The sequence below is a fragment of the Sebastes umbrosus genome, chromosome 18 (genome assembly GCF_015220745.1).
Source record: "Sebastes umbrosus isolate fSebUmb1 chromosome 18, fSebUmb1.pri, whole genome shotgun sequence".
Lineage (NCBI taxonomy): Eukaryota > Metazoa > Chordata > Actinopteri > Perciformes > Sebastidae > Sebastes > Sebastes umbrosus.
In genome coordinates, this window is record NC_051286.1 from 1,524,776 (window position 1) to 1,540,839 (window position 16,064).

Consider the following 16,064-nt stretch of genomic DNA (forward strand, 5'->3'; position numbering starts at 1 on the left):
AGTGTGTCAGTGTGCTGACTTGACTATGACTTGCCCCAAACTGCATGTGATGATCATAAAGTGGGCATGTCTGTAAAGGGGAGACTCGTGGGTACCCATAGAACCCATTTACATTCACTGATCTGGAGGTCAGAGGTCAAGGGACCCCTTTGAAAATGGACATGACAGTTTTTCCTTGTCAAAATGTAGTGTAAGTTTGGAGCGTTATTGAACCTCCTTCATGACCAGCTAGTCTGACATGGTTGATGGTTGGTACCGATGGATTCCTTCGATTTTTCTAGTTTCATGTGTTAACGCGTTAAAGAAATTAGTGGCGTTTAAACAAATTTGCGTTATTATTGTATTAATTATCGTGAGGCCGTATTGCTGGGCCCGCTGGAGGGAAGGGAGGCACGGGAGAACCAGAACCAGGATTCAGAGGGGCAGACTGTCAGATCCTGCTGCGGTCAAATGAGAGGTTTCTAAAGGAACTCTGGTGGAAACAGCTTTCGCCCCAGAGACGGACATAAACAACACAATATTAAAGTTCCTCGTAGTAGCTCTAAATAGTCTATTTGAATAGTCGCCGTTGTTGATTTTAAACCTCAGTGGGTGAAGTCAGAGATTTTGAAATCTGGTTCCTCTACTCCGTCAGCTGACGTTGAATCAGCCAATGAGATCATCTCCGATCATTATCTTGACCCTGTTATCGTCAGCGCTGACTGTCTGACAGCTCTAATCCCACTGAGACAAACTCCTTCCACAAATATTGTCGTTGTGGACCGGAGCGATGCGGAGGGATGCTGGTTCTGTGTCTGAACGGTGGCGGCGGCTGGTGGGACGCCTCAAACTGAGCAACCCAACGCTACTGCCAGACGTTTCCATGAGGTCACCTCTGGCCAGCAAACCTCTCTGAGTTTATAGTTCTGCTAAAAGCCCCAAAAAGCTGAGCTGGAGGATGAGTTTTTATTGCACTTAACAGCGACATATAAACATATATAAACACTGGCCCGCTCTCAATGTGAACGCAGTAAGGTGTCATTAAACGAATCTGGACTGATTGTATAAAAATGTTCCAGATAATTGGAGCTCCTTCTGTGCAGCTGAACGCAGACAGAAACTCAGTGTTTGTGCTCCATCAATCAGAGAGCGTCTGGCTGACAAACGAGGCGTCACTCCAAAGAGTTTGATTACTTTCAGCACGCGAGCTCCGACCTGCAGCTCCCAGACACTTCTGTCCTGCAGACGCTGAGCAGCAAACACCAATAATACAATAATAATTCACATCAACTCTGCAGCCCTTTGGAGCTTCAGCATATCTTTTAGTAGCAAGCAGCAGACACAATTAGAGAGTATCTTAAAGCTGGTCAAACGTGACGATTTGCTGCTTTTCAAACGTGACGATTTGCTGCTTTTCTTTGTCTTATGTTATAGCACACTGTTAGTATATTTGTAATATTTTTTGGCAAGCAAAAACAAGCATTTGCAGAAGTTGCCTCAGCCTTTAGGAAGTTCTGACAGACTGAAATTTAACAGAGGAAACAATTAGTCGACAAAATAATCTGATGATTGATAAAAAGTATTATTTACTACGGACGGGAGTCTCTCGGTATCTCACCATTCAGTTTAGATTCTTGGTCCTACTCCAGTCCGCTCTGCGCTAATGAAGGCGGTTTGGCAAATTACGGCATGAAAGCAGAGCAGATTATGGAGTTTTTCATGATTGATAAAACGTTATATCAACTGATTGCAATAATATAAACACACAAAGGCAAAAGGTATTCATGCTAAACTTGCACAAATAAACACTTTTAGTATTTCTTAATTCTCAGTGACTTCAAGAAGAAGTTCAAGTAATACAAAAAATACAACTCCTGCCTGTGACATAAATAAAAGTTGTAGGCTTAAACTGGCTGCCTTTTTATATCTCAGCAACTTGCCTATTTCATTTTTTTTAAATTAATTGTACACAAAATAACCCTGTAAAACTAGTATTTTGTGTCACAGTTTGAAGTCACACAGTATTACTTGACATAGGCATGGGGGCTATTTGAAAATGTCATGATTATACTCTTTTAAACTCTTAAAATGGCCCTAAAACATACTGGAATAATTTATTTTATGTGAAAATTAACATCATAAATCACAAGATCCCTGATTTTTCTTTGTGTTCAATGCTTCAGCTTAACTCCTGTGCTTGTTTTATTCATGTAAGTGCCCTATGTGATACGGTGTACTGTCCTAGACCCCCAACAATTTATCATTATTTATATTTATTTATTTTATTTTAACTATGACTATTTTATTTTATTTGTATATTTAAATATATAGAAAAAACGTTTTTAAAAATCTATTTATGGGAGTAATGAAATCGATTCAGAGTCTTAGAAGATAAGAATCTCAATTCTTAGATGAATACATTTTTCCTCCCACCTCTACAGCTTCATCAATCTTGTCCACACTTGTGGACATTTGTCAGGAAGGTGACATAAACGTTGTTAATTCCACCTACAAACTCTGACAGGTCCACTTCTTTTTACCGACTGGGGCAAACCTTCGTCGCCTGATAATCAGACTGAATTGACATTTTATTGTAGATGAGTAAAGAGGGCGTTGCTGTTAAGGCGTCCAGACGTCGATGGCAGATGGTGGAAAAATCCTTTTCAACATGTTGATCCTCTTTAGTGAAGATAAAAGGAAAGATGCTCATGCAACCAGAAACAACAGGCTTTATGGGTAAACGTGGTGTTGATTTGTAAAGTCATGATACTACCGGTGTTGGACAGAGGCTACCAGGAACCTTTGACTTCTATTGGTCACTTCTATAAAGATCAGATGATGAATGAAAATGTCGTCAGTGTGCTGCGAAGTGTCCTTTCCCTTTGGTCCTCCGAGTGTCTTTAATCAGATTTCCACTCAGCAGGATGGGAGGAATGTGCGTGCAGTTTACAGTTTATTCCTAATGACCTTCAGTCGTCAGCAGTTAGAGAGCAAAAACATGTCTTTAAAACATTTCATCGTGTTCAGATATGTTTTGCATTTTGCCACCATCGGGGATCGTATCTCGGTCTGTTTTGTCTTGCGAGGTCGAGGGGGGAAGTTCAAAGCTGCTGATAAGCTGGAGGGAGGAGCGAGGCTGTTTGCCGTCCTCATCCCGTTCCAATTAGACCGCAGGAGGTTTCTGATTAAAACCACCGCATAACAAGTTCTCTTTTTTCCTGATGCTTCACCAGCGTGCTCTGTGATGTTTAACTCAACGAGTGAGGAAACAGCTCTTGTTTATTCAACAAACCTCCTCGTTGACTGAGGAAAGCCATCCATCCTCTGAATGCTCTAGGTCTCTAGTCTGATCCATCCATCCTCTGAATGCTCTAGGTCTCTAGTCTGATCCATCCATCCTCTGAATGCTCTAGGTCTCTAGTCTGATCCATCCATCCTCTGAATGCTCTAGGTCTCTAGTTTGATCCATCCATCCTCTGAATGCTCTAGGTCTCTAGTTTGATCCATCCATCCTCTGAATGCTGTAGGCCTCTAGTCTGATCCATCCATCCTCTGAATGCTCTAGGTCTCTAGTCTGATCCATCCATCCTCTGAATGCTCTAGGTCTCTAGTTTGATCCATCCATCCTCTGAATGCTCTAGGTCTCTAGTCTGATCCATCCATCCTCTGAATGCTCCAGGTCTCTAGTCTGATCCATCCATCCTCTGAATGCTCTAGGTCTCTAGTTTGATCCATCCATCCTCTGAATGCTCTAGGTCTCTAGTCTGATCCATCCATCCTCTGAATGCTCTAGGTCTCTAGTTTGTGGCTGTAAAGTTTCATGAGGCTGTGATTATCCTAGAGGTCACCACAGGTCATTTTATACAAGGAGGTTAAGTTTAAAAAAAATGGAAACTGCAAGTCAAGGTCAATGGACCAAATTAGGGGGTTTAATTAATTTGCTGCATCACTCTGTATTGATTAACTAATCAATGAATCATTGCAGTTCTATATTAAAGTGTCAGCAACAGTTCAACAGTGAATCTGAAGTACCCGAGGGGAGGAAATCAGTTAGAGGAGGATTATTTTGAATTGTAGAACCACTAAAGCAACACTATTAATATTTAATAAACACATGATGTGATGTTGGGGCCAGCTGGTATTTCATAATTTCTCCTCTCTAATAATATAAACTGTCTTTATGGGATCGTTGCCTTGTAACTGGTAGCTGCAGATGAGTCACACTCGAGTGGAGATGAACTCATCTGAGCTGCCGAACGGCGATGATGAGGTGTTTCCATGGTGGAGATGTGATGTTTACAGCTTATAGATGATTAGTGCGTCTCACTCGTGTGCTCAGCTATTAAGCTTTATGTTTGTGGCAGTGAATCAGGGGGAAAATATCTGAAGAGAAAATAGCAGCGAGCGAGTCGGGCCAGTGAAGTTAGCTAATCCTCAGCAGCTCCTGAGTTCAGGGTCGTAAAAAAAAAGAAGTGAGTATTCAAAGAGGCTGAGGAGAACACTTTAAGACACTTTCCCAATTTCCTGACTGCCCTATTTATGTCAGCCTCTCCAAGTTTCCACTCCAGGATGGAGGTCTTTCCCTCAGAGAAATAACACCGTGGAGCCAGTACCATGCTCGGCTCTGACTGCTGAACTTTTACTAAACTATGGTCTGTCTTTGGCTGTTAAACCTTAATTTTATCACTGATTTAGAAGTAGAGGAACTGCCCAAAGGTCCACTGTAATCTGTTACCCTGTTCTCCCCCAGGAGACCCTCTAGTTAGTTACTTTTACATCTCTACGTACATCCGTCTGTTCTTGTGAACGCGATGTCTCAGGAACACCTTGAGGGAATACAGTGCTACAGGAATGAGATGAGATGAGATGTTGAACATTTTTCTGAGAAAGTCATAGCATAGTATGTCGGAAAATGTTGTGGAAAAAAGTTATAGTCTATTTTGTCAAAAAAAATTCTTGAAAAAAAATTATAGTATAGTATGTTTAAAAATTGTAAAAAAAATGTCATACTATAGCATGTCGAAAATGTCTTAAAAAAATGCCATAGTATAGTATGTTGAAAAATTGTGAAAAAAATGTTTTACTATAGTATGTCGAAACATTTTTGGGAAAAAAAATTCATAGTATATGTCGTAAAGTTTGTTGAAAAAAAGTTAAAGCATAGCATGTCGAAAATTCTCTTTAAAAAACAGTCATAGAGTAGCATGTCGAAAAGTTCTTGGAAAAAGTCATAGTATTGTATGTCAAATTGTTGTAAAAAAAAGTCATAGTATTGTATGTCGAAAAATTGTGAAAAAGTCTTAGAATAGTAAGTCAAAAATCTCTTAAAAAAACATCATAGTTTAGCATGTTGAAACAATTTTTGGAAAAAAAGGCATAGTATAGTATGTCGAAAAATGTTGTGAAAATCCGTGGTTTGCAGAAAGGTATAATTCCAACATTTTTTTCCTGGCGAGATTTAAGAAATAAAATACGATTTGTTTAACTATGAAGCCATCGTGATAATTTAAATGAATAAATCTAAAAACCTTCCACGGACCTGGCAGAGTACCACGGACCCCACTTTGAGAACCTCTGCCTAACAGAATCAGTAAAGACACCTGACGAAAGAATCACAAAAAGACCAACGGTGTAAATTTTCAGTAGTTTTATTGAAAAATGCCTCTTCTGTTTTCAGAAATAAATAAGAAAATAAGGCTGTGGAATTCACAATCTGCAGTTCAAACATGAAGCAGCAATACCACTTCCATAGTCTTCGACTGCATTCGATACTGAGAGAATGACAAGAATGACAACAACTATATTCTGGTTAAAACAAAATGTAACAAAAAACATGTACTAAATATACACCACAGACATGCAATTCCACCTTTACTTTGTTAAAATTAGCTGTGACGGAATAAAAGGAAAACTGATAAATATCAAGTTTAGAGATACAAAATGAAAGCTGTGTTTAACTGCCATAATGAGACTGAATGAGAAGGATTATACTGGATGAACTGTGGTGTCCCGACTCTGTGAACAAACATTGTCTTTCTTTATCTTTGTTACAACGGGTGCACTGTTCAACACTGCTAGTTAATACAAACTGGATGCAAATATGTTACAAGCAAAAAGACACAAGTTGGAATAAGAAAGCTCACAGGTTTGTTTTTTTATGGATTCTTAACATGTTTTTTTTCTTCCGAACTCCCTCCCCTCCGTCTCAACCCTTCACCTGCCACAAAAATGAATATTCACATACGTTTTAAGGCATTTAAAGGTGTTTTCCAATAAAGTCGAGATGTCAAACCCCGTTTTTTTGTTGTTGTTGTTGTTGCGTGTAATAATGTGCATAAATCCAAACACAGGTTGAACAAGAAAAATAAAGAAACAGAGAACATGGTGTGTCTTATGATGATAGCCTGTCGGAGGCCTTCCTTGATAGCGATCTCTTTCGACGCTGGTTTTGCGACAGCTCGTCCTCCTCGGGGTCCGGGACTACCCGGGTGTCGGGGTCAGGTGGATATTGGCCTGCTCGGGAGATATCGTTTGGGCCATTTGAGCATTAAGTTTCTCAGTTTGTCTCAACATGCACAAAAAGAACGGGCTGAAATGTTGTTTATCTACGTGACTGCTGGCTAAAGCACCGATACAGATGGTTAGTGAGCAGCAGGGGCGTGTCCTCTGGATGCTTGGGGAGGTTTGTCTCGTCATACAGCAGCTGTTTCACTCCAATTTAATCCAATTGTTCACCCACTAATTTACAAATGTCTTCTAAAACAGGAAGAAGCAATTATTGTGGACCATAAAAAACTAACAAATGAAGCTATCAACATTAGTTTGGCTGAGATACCTTGTTCCTAAATCAATTGGTGGAGGAACTACAGTAGGAGGTTTGTTCATTTATCTGTATTTTAAACCGTTTCTGCATTTAACTGCATGCTGATGCACCAACATGTGTAAATCTAACTAGAGGCAATAAGTCCATCGACGGCAACAACTTTGATCAGTTACTTGATAAAGTCATTTTATTTAGCAGGCTACAACTATTATTTTCACGTGTGAGAAACTTAATATTTCATATATTATGCAGTGTAGTTCACATTTTTTGTAAAAATGTATTTGACGCTCAAACAGTTTCGGCCTTCCCAGACAACAAAAGATGATCACAGATCTTTGCCTTTTTTAGTTATTTATGACTTTAGTTATCGTCAAATGTTGAAAGCTAATTAGATTTAATGAGGATTGAATGCTATCAAGCCACAACCTTTGGTGGTACAGCATCTTCGCTTTATAAAGAATCTTTGAATGATAAAATTGTGATTATATTGTACATATATGATATCATACATTACGTTCTCCTTTTTAATTAAACAGTCAATTGTACATCTCTTACTTAAGACGGCGTATCAGGGCCATTGTTTGTAAAAAATAAATAAATACATGATAACTGTGCAGGGGTGGTACATTTCTGAAATTTGTATCCGAGATTAAGGTGAGTTTTTTTTTTCTCGTAATTTTTAGATTTTTTTTCTCATAATTGTACCAAATATTCTCTGAGATTATTAACTCAAAAATTTGCGAGAAATAAATATGAAATGCTCTAAGATTAAAGAAGAAAAAAATGAAGAAAAAAACCTTGGAAAATGTGTTTTTTTTGTCGCTTCACTTTGTAAGGTTGAGTCATCCTCATCAAACCAGAGACGCCGCCGCCGCAGCCTCTAGCGGATGACCTCATCAAATTAAACACTGTAATCAGATTGATCAATCAGAAAATACCCGTGATTTTAGACCAGAATCACCAGATTATCATCAGCATCTGGACTTTGAAGAGTCATGGCGGTGAATTGGGCCAATTAAGAAGAAGACGACATCCTGATTTCATTTTTTTTTTCTTGTAAATTTACGACTTTAATCTCTATTCGTCTATCCGTCATTTTCTTTTTCTTTTTTTTTTTTTTTAATTTACAATGGCCCCTAATACGCCGTCATTCTGTCACTAGTTAGTCTCGTCTTTCTCAGGATTAAATGTCTATAGAAAGATTTTGATTGCGTTTTTTTGTGAGGTTATTAATAACTTACAATCAGGATAAGATTTCATAATATATTTAAATAGATTTTTTAATTATTGATGCTAAAAGAAAGCTAAATAAGGAATAGATTTCAACTTTGATGATTGACTAATTAACTAATTAACCAATCAGCTGTGAGCTTTAGTGTGTGTGTGTGTGTGGGGGGGATCAGGTTGGACACGCTCCTGCTGATCATCTCAGTGCTGTTTTCCCTTTTCATTGATGTTAGAAGTTCAGGTGTTAGTCTCTCAACGCTATCCTTTCTCTACAACTCATTTACAAAATAAAACAACAAAACATTTCTATCTAAAATTCAAGTTCTTCTACCACCAGCCTGCAGAAACTTCTGTGGGATTGCATTGTTAGTATTTGATAGAACATACAGATACAGTATAGCTGGTTTGGGGAGTGAAGATGGAGTGGTCTAATCTAACTGTCCGGGGTCACATGTGTAGAAGTGATTCGGTTTGGCCCTGAGCAGTTTAAAACAGCTACTAACACACATCGGCAGGAAAAATAAAAACCAGTACATTAAAAAGAGGCGTTGTTGTTGGCATTCAGCAAGCAGCAGGTTGTTGGTTCGCAAGGCACAAGCTTCAAAACTACAGATGTTAAAAACTAAATTTAGTGGACTTGATTCAAACATCATTTACAAGGCACACATTAGTTTATTTACAGGTGACGTGAGGAGAGATGTTGTTAACAGAGCTGCTGCTGCTGCTGCTGTTGTTGTTGCTGGTGATGCTGCACAGCGTCTCTGTTGTTAGTATGTGTTTGTTGTTGTTGTTGTTGTTGTTGTTGTTGTTGCTGGGTGCATGCTCCTCCACTGAACACAACGGTTCTGTGTCTGGTCTTCAAGATGCAAACAGGCCACTAAACGGGTCGGTGCCACTAAACGGGTCGGTGCCGTCACCGCTGCTGCTGCTGCTGCTGCCGCTGCCGGCGGTGGCGGTGGCGGTGCTTTTGTTCTACTGGCTGTGAGTCGTTGTTAGTTTCCCTCTTTGTTGTCGTGTTGTTGTTTGTTAATGGTTTCCTTCGGCGGTTATCCGTCTAAACAGCTCTAGAGCGTGTGAGCAAGTGTTTCAGTTACAGGACTTTGTTTTTTTTCAGGATGTCAGTGAAAGCAGCACAGGCGGAATAGAAAGTCTAACCTGAAACAGGCCAAAGAGGATGGAAGGGGTCAGTCAGGAGGTCAAAGCAGCGAATAAAACAACTTCGGACTTTCTGTCATGATTAGTGATTTTTCACACATGCATTAATCCTCGAGAAGAAGCAATCCAACATTCTGGGAGATCCTTGTTTACTGTCTTTAAGCCCCGATACACTGCGCTGATGATTGTGGGAGAAATGTGGTCTGAGATCTCAGACTGAGATGCTGTGGGCGCAGCTCTGATGTCGGACTCTGGAGTCCGTTTTTGTGTCAAAATGATTGATTTCTTTTAAGTAAGCAGCCGTGTAATAAGCGGGATAATGTACAGCTAGCGGGTCGCTGTTGTTACCATTCTGTGGCGTGTTTTAGCTGCTAACTTTGTTCCTCCGTATCTGTAACCTGTTCCGTGACCCTGTCGCTAAGCAACCATGACAACACATTAGTGGTTTACGTTAGACGTTTTATTTCTCAGAGTGATACTGAAAGTACGAAGGAGTTAGACGTCATAGCGGTGGTATGTGGGTATTATATCGGGGCTTTGAACCAATCAGATTGCTTGATTTTGATCTTTATAATTTGTATTAATCTAAATCTACAAAGTAACTAAAGCCGTCAGAGTAGAAGTATAAAGTAGTTCTCCTTCAGCACATCTGTTTGTGTCCAGTACAGAGACGGATTCATTCCATGTTTAGCCTAGCTTAGCACAAAGACTGGAAGCAGGTGGAAACTGCTAGCTAGCTGAGTTTTGGTATCGATACCTAAATGACACGTTTGCCGAACTTTGAGGAAAATAAAAACGCCTTTAAACCCTTTTTTAGATTTACCAAAACAAACAGTTCCCCCCTGCTTCTAGTCTTTGTGCTAAGCTAGGCTAAACACATGCTGGCCTCAGTAGAGAGGTGGATCTCTCGTAATGCTGGAGTGCTCCTTTATGGTTTCATTATTAGCATTGTTTAGCAGGATGTTATTTGTATTAAAGCGTCCCGTGCACTCGTTGGTACGTACCTCCGTATCCCTGCCCGTTGTAAGGAATACCGACGCACTGAGAGGAGTCACAGTATCCGGAGGGTCCGGGGGGCCCGCGGACTCCGGCGTATCCTGGACGTCCGGGGGGACCGCGAGGTCCGCCGGAGCCCGGAGGACCGGTGGATCCTGTCCTGCTTTCTCCTGGTGGACCTGGAGGGGACAGAGTTGGAGAGGTGTTCGTCACGTTAACTAACCAAGGAGGCTGAACGGACTAAATAATCCTGTCCTCACATTTTTCATAAGGTTTATTTAGTTCCGTGTTGTGCTGAACGTTCTCATCAGTTTATCACAGCTTCATTCTGTCTTCATTTCTTAACCTGCAGAATGATGAACCTCATTTAGTCCTGATCTATTTCAGTTTAGTCTTCAACGATGATTAATAAAAGAAGTAGGGCTGTCAAAGTTAACGCAAATTCGTTTTAACGCCACTAATTTCCTCAAAGCAAACGATCTTGTCACAGGTTGTAGCGGGTTTTAAAGCTATTATGTTGGGATGCTCCGATATCACTTTACAGACCGAGTACAAGTACTTACATTTGGGTACTCGCCGATACCGAGTACCGATACGAGTACTTCTCTGTGCCAAAAGACCCTCGTTAACAGCCAGCTGGACCGGCTCTAGGTCGGCTTGGAAAGGCTTGGGGCAAAGGTGGCTCGCTGACGCAGCTTTACAGAGCTCCCCGTAATTGATTAGTCATCAATGATCAACAGAAGCATTTTTTAAAGCATAATTGTCAGACATTTTCTTCTTCTCAGTCATGAGAATTTGCTGCTTTTCTTTCACTTCCGTGATAGTTAAGTCAAAATATTTGGATTCTGAACTATTGGTTGGACGAAACAAGACATTTGATGTCATGACATCGGCTTTAGGAACTTGCGACGGACATTTTTCATTATTTCCTGACATTAATAGACCAACAGATGAATCAGTAATGGAGATAAGTTAGTTGCAGCTACATTTGTCAAATAACTTGAAGATTAAATCATCTGAACGTGACGGCAGAGCAAAGCGACGCAGCCAGTTTGCTTTGGAAAAATGATGATTCTCAGAAACGCTGAGACTCCCGAGTGATTCTCCTCCATGTGTTTGTGTTTTTATGATCATCTCTGAACAATAGAAAACAGATTATGACGCTGTGATTTCAGAGATAAATGTTATTTGATTCTTGTAAAAACCCCCGGGGGGATGTTCCGTGATCTCTAAACCAGATAATTGTGGCTCTGTGTCATCGTGCTCAACTTTCAGCTGGAAATAAATCTTTTAGAGAGCAGCTGCTGACGGTCTCGGGCACAACATTTGGAACATAGAAATAACAAAAACTGAACTACGAGAGGAAAAAAAGGAATCTGCTGATCCTTTTTCCCTCTCTGCGAGATGTCTAGACATGGACAAAGCTGGTTGGAAAGTTTCCCTGACTGTCCGTCCCCTACGTCTCCGTCTCCGTCTCCTCCTCCTCCTCCTCCTCCTCCTCCTCCGTCTCCTCCTCCTTCTCCTCCTCGCCGTCCTCAGCATATGTTGTGAATGAATGACTCACTGCCGTCCACTTCCTCCTGTTCCAGGACCTTTCTCCCTCTCCGCCCACACTGTTTCCACAACTTGACCCTGTTAGCTTCAGACCGGGTTGTGGGTTGAGCTGTGGGGCTTTAGTCGGGAGGTCTAACTGGATGTGTGATGATCAGCGGAGCTGCTCAGGATGACATCATGATTTTGTGGTTTGTGGTTTGAGCTGATTTTTGCAGGACGAGCTGCAGCTTCAGGGTTCTGTGAGGAAGTGACATCCTAACGGTTTGTTAGCTGGAGGATGTTGGTTCAGATTGTGATGTGGAGGTGGTTCACCTGCTTGAGTCATCACTTAAAGGTGCTTTCAGACAGCGAGCGCTGGTTTGGTTATCCAGCTCGGGACAATACTCACATTTTATTGCACATGTGTGAACGGATTGTAACGTAACCTAAAAACTGAGACCTTCCTCTGAGCCTATAACAGCCTGGGGACTGATTTCTATGGGAAGGACTTAGGACGGTTTTGGTGGGAAAATCCAAAGGATAGGTTGCTGGAAAGGAGACTCGAACCGATGGTTGAACCTCGAATCCATGAGGAGCAACGTGGATTCCATCCGGGCTTACCCAACAGCCCCGCTGTTGGAGGGTCATGGGAGTTTGCCCATCCGGTCTATATGTGTTTAGTGGAGAAGGCTTACGACCGTGTCCGCTGGTGGAGTCCTGTGGAGTACCGGGGTCGTTGTTAAGAGCCATCCGGTCCTTGTATAACCAGAGTGAGAGCTGTGTCCACGTTTCTAGTGGGTGTTGGCATCCGCCAGGGCGGTTTGCAGCCGAGTGTCAAGCGGTCGGGATGAGAGTCTGAGGCCGTGGTTCTCTGCCGGGAACTGGTGGACTGTACCCTCCAGGTGGGGGGTGAGTCTTTGCCCCAAGTGAGGGAGTTCAAGTGTCTCAGGGTCTTGTTCATCAGTGAAGGTAACATGGAGCGGGGGATGGACAGGCGGTGCGGCGTGGCGTCTGCAGTTCTGCGGGCGTGTACCGGAGCGTTGTGGTGAAGAGGGAGCGGAGAGGATTCAGCAGCTCATCTTCGTCTTCTTATCTTCTTACCTTGTTGTTGGTCGGTTGGTTAATCAGTAATGCTCTAAATCTCTGTTTTCAGATTCTGTGGCTGCACTTTTAGAAACATAAGTGTGTTTTTTTAGCCGTCTAACTACAGACGCTTTGTTACTACAGAACATTTCTGAGGCATAACAGGTTATAAATGTCATTTCCCAGAAGCTGCTCTTTCAGTCACATACTGTAGAACGATTAGTTGACCTAATTCTTTAAGGGAATATTTGGGTCTGTTTGAGAAGCTCTCTCTCTGTTGGTGCATTCAGGGAAACTCTGACATCCGACACTTCAGAGGTTGCTGCCAAACGTTTAAAAGAAAGGACCAAATTGACTTTATGCTTTTCTCATAATCCATGTTTTCCAGTTGGTTGTGTTCTGGGTTGTAACAAGTTCTTACAGCCGGCCGAGTGACCTGAGCAGCATGTAGATCATAGATATAGATAACATAGATATACAGAGAGAGAAACATACCAGCAGGTCCTCTCAGTCCTTTCTGTCCGACTCCTGACGTTCCTCGCTCGCCTTTCTCTCCTGCAGGACCTGAAGGAAACACTCAGGATCAGATTCTGGTCCTAATATTCCTGTTATTGATAAATAATGATTCGTCCCTCTCTTTCAGATGGACGGTGTCGTACCTCTCTCTCCCTGCTGGCCTTGTGAACCTGGAGTTCCGGGGAAACCGTTCCTTCCCGCGGCGCCGGGCTCTCCGCGGGGTCCCTGCCTGCCGCTGGTTCCGGGCGGCCCAGCAGGGCCCGGGCTGTTGCTGCGCTGCATGCCGTTGGGGATCTGGTTCAGTAACGTGTTGACGCGAGTCATTTGTGCTGCAACATAAGAGGAGGAACCAGAGAGAACAGTAAGTAGCTGAAGTCACTGGATCAGTATCAGGAATCAGTGGATCAGTATCAGGAATCAGTGGATCAGTATCAGGAATCACTGGATCAGTATGAGGAATCACTGGATCAGTATCAGGAATCAGTGGATCAGTAACAGGAATCAATGGATCAGTATCAGGAATCACTGGATCAGTATCAGGAATCAGTGGATCAGTATCAGGAATCACTGGATCAGTATCAGGAATCAGTGGATCAGTATCAGGAATCAGTGGATCAGTATCAGGAATCAGTGGATCAGTATCAGGAATCAGTGGATCAGTATCAGGAATCAGTGGATCAGTATCAGGAATCACTGGATCAGTATCAGAAATCAGTGGATCAGTATCAGGAATCACTGGATCAGTATCAGGAATCACTGGATCAGTATCAGGAATCACTGGATCAGTATCAGGAATCAGTGGATCAGTATCAGGAATCAGTGGATCAGTATCAGGAATCAGTGGATCAGTATCAGGAATCAGTGGATCAGTATCAGGAATCAGTGGATCAGTATCAGGAATCACTGGATCAGTATGAGGAATCACTGGATCAGTATCAGGAATCAGTGGATCAGTAACAGGAATCAATGGATCAGTATCAGGAATCACTGGATCAGTAACAGGAATCACTGGATCAGTATCAGGAATCACTGGATCAGTAACAGGAATCACTGGATCAGTATCAGGAATCAGTGGATCAGTATCAGGAATCACTTAATCAGTATCAGGAATCAGTGGATCAGTAACAGGAATCAGTGGATCAGTAACAGGAATCAGTGGATCAGTATCAGGAATCACTGGATCAGTATCAGGAATCACTGAATCAGTATCAGGAATCAGTGGATCAGTATCAGGAATCACTGAATCAGTATCAGGAATCAGTGGATCAGTAACAGGAATCAGTGGATCAGTATCAGGAATCAGTGGATCAGTATCAGGAATCACTGGATCAGTATCAGGAATCACTGGATCAGTAACAGGAATCACTGGATCAGTATCAGGAATCAGTGGATCAGTATCAGGAATCACTGGATCAGTATCAGGAATCACTGGATCAGTATCAGGAATCAGTGGATCAGTATCAGGAATCACTGGATCAGTATCAGGAATCAGTGGATCAGTATCAGGAATCAGTGGATCAGTATCAGGAATCAGTGGATCAGTAACAGGAATCACTGGATCAGTATCAGGAATCAGTGGATCAGTATCAGGAATCAGTGGATCAGTATCAGGAATCAGTGGATCAGTATCAGGAATCAGTGAATCAGTGAATCAGTGGATCAGTATCAGGAATCACTGGATCAGTATCAGGAATCAGTGGATCAGTATCAGGAATCAGTGGATCAGTATCAGGAATCAGTGGATCAGTATCAGGAATCAGTGAATCAGTGAATCAGTGGATCAGTAGATCACTAGAGACTGACTGACATTCACTAACTCACCGGTCACTAGCTGCTCACACACTTGTCTGGCGATCGATCGCATCATGTTCTGAGGAGCAAAGTCGCCCTGAGGACAAACAGGAAGTTCAGATTAGGGTTTAAACATTCTGGGAATATTAAAGGTGGAAACTTTGAATGGGAACTAACAGAATAAAACAGGAATCAAATAGACATATAGGAGTTATTGCTACAGGCTGTATTCACTGGAAGGATGCCGATAGAAAATAACCACTGACTGACTGACTGACTTAATCAGTCAGTCAGTAAGTAAGTAAATCAGTCAGTCAGTAAGTAAGTAAATCAGTCAGTCAGTAAGTAAGTAAATCAGTAAGTAAACCAGTCAGTCAGTCAGTCAGTAAATAAATCAGTCAGTCAATCATTAAGTAAGTAAATCAGTCAGGTTTGTTTCCTTCCTGTTGATCTCTTCTGCTCTGTGTTTCTATTATACAGATTTCCTGATTATAATTTTCTGTATTGATTATTGCTTCATCTTCATTCTTTGTGTTCCAGCTTCTCGTGTGTTGAACTCCGATGTGAGCTCCGTTTCTCTGTGATGAATTATCTGACGTTTGGATTTAATAAAGATTATTTTCTCAAAATGTGATGTCTTTGTTTTTTCTTGCTCTTTCAAGTCGTCAGGAACATTTAGTCCACTAAAGAACACGGAGTCCTAACTTAACGAGGAGTCCCTCAATCATATTTACTTAAATTAAATCAAGACAATCTTCCAAATCTTGTTTTAAAATATTAAAATGTATTTCTATAATATTCCTTAAACATGGGAAACTGAGATGTCGTTGCTTCACTGCTGTTTTGTGAGAACAGTTGAGGCTTTGAAGATATTTAAATGACTTGTTAGGAAGTTCAATCTTTAGATAATTAACTCACTTTGGACTAAAACGAGAAGTTCTTATAAACTCAGATCTACTCA

At 41.5% G+C, this 16,064-nt stretch overlaps 1 protein-coding gene and 1 long non-coding RNA gene across 10 annotated transcripts in view; one reads left to right on the forward strand and one right to left on the reverse strand.

Moving 5' to 3' along the window:
• Window positions 1–5,611: 5,611 nt before the first annotated feature.
• The window catches only part of col12a1b (collagen, type XII, alpha 1b), a 139,780-nt gene continuing 129,327 nt past the window's right edge, over window positions 5,612–16,064 (reverse strand). For 6 of the 7 annotated variants that reach the window (XM_037750790.1, XM_037750791.1, XM_037750793.1 and 3 more), the window contains 5 exons: window positions 15,134–15,200; window positions 13,456–13,641; window positions 13,292–13,360; window positions 10,189–10,359; window positions 5,612–6,492 (listed from right to left, as the gene is read on the reverse strand). In XM_037750790.1, coding sequence (XP_037606718.1) covers window positions 6,371–6,492; window positions 10,189–10,359; window positions 13,292–13,360; window positions 13,456–13,641; window positions 15,134–15,200 — 615 coding nt within the window. In that variant the 3' untranslated portion in view covers window positions 5,612–6,370. Of the gene's footprint in view, window positions 9,185–10,188; window positions 10,360–13,291; window positions 13,361–13,455; window positions 13,642–15,133; window positions 15,201–16,064 lie in introns of all 7 variants that reach the window. The other variant, XM_037750792.1, reaches the window with a different exon arrangement.
• Window positions 9,650–16,059, forward strand: LOC119477021. Of its 3 annotated transcripts, none has more exons than XR_005204160.1 (3): window positions 9,650–9,701; window positions 13,440–13,673; window positions 15,644–16,059. It is a non-coding gene; the product is annotated as an uncharacterized LOC119477021 (long non-coding RNA). The 3 variants fall into 3 exon arrangements; XR_005204159.1 differs by having other exon boundaries at window positions 9,658–9,697; XR_005204158.1 differs by lacking the exon at window positions 9,650–9,701 and adding an exon at window positions 10,245–10,382.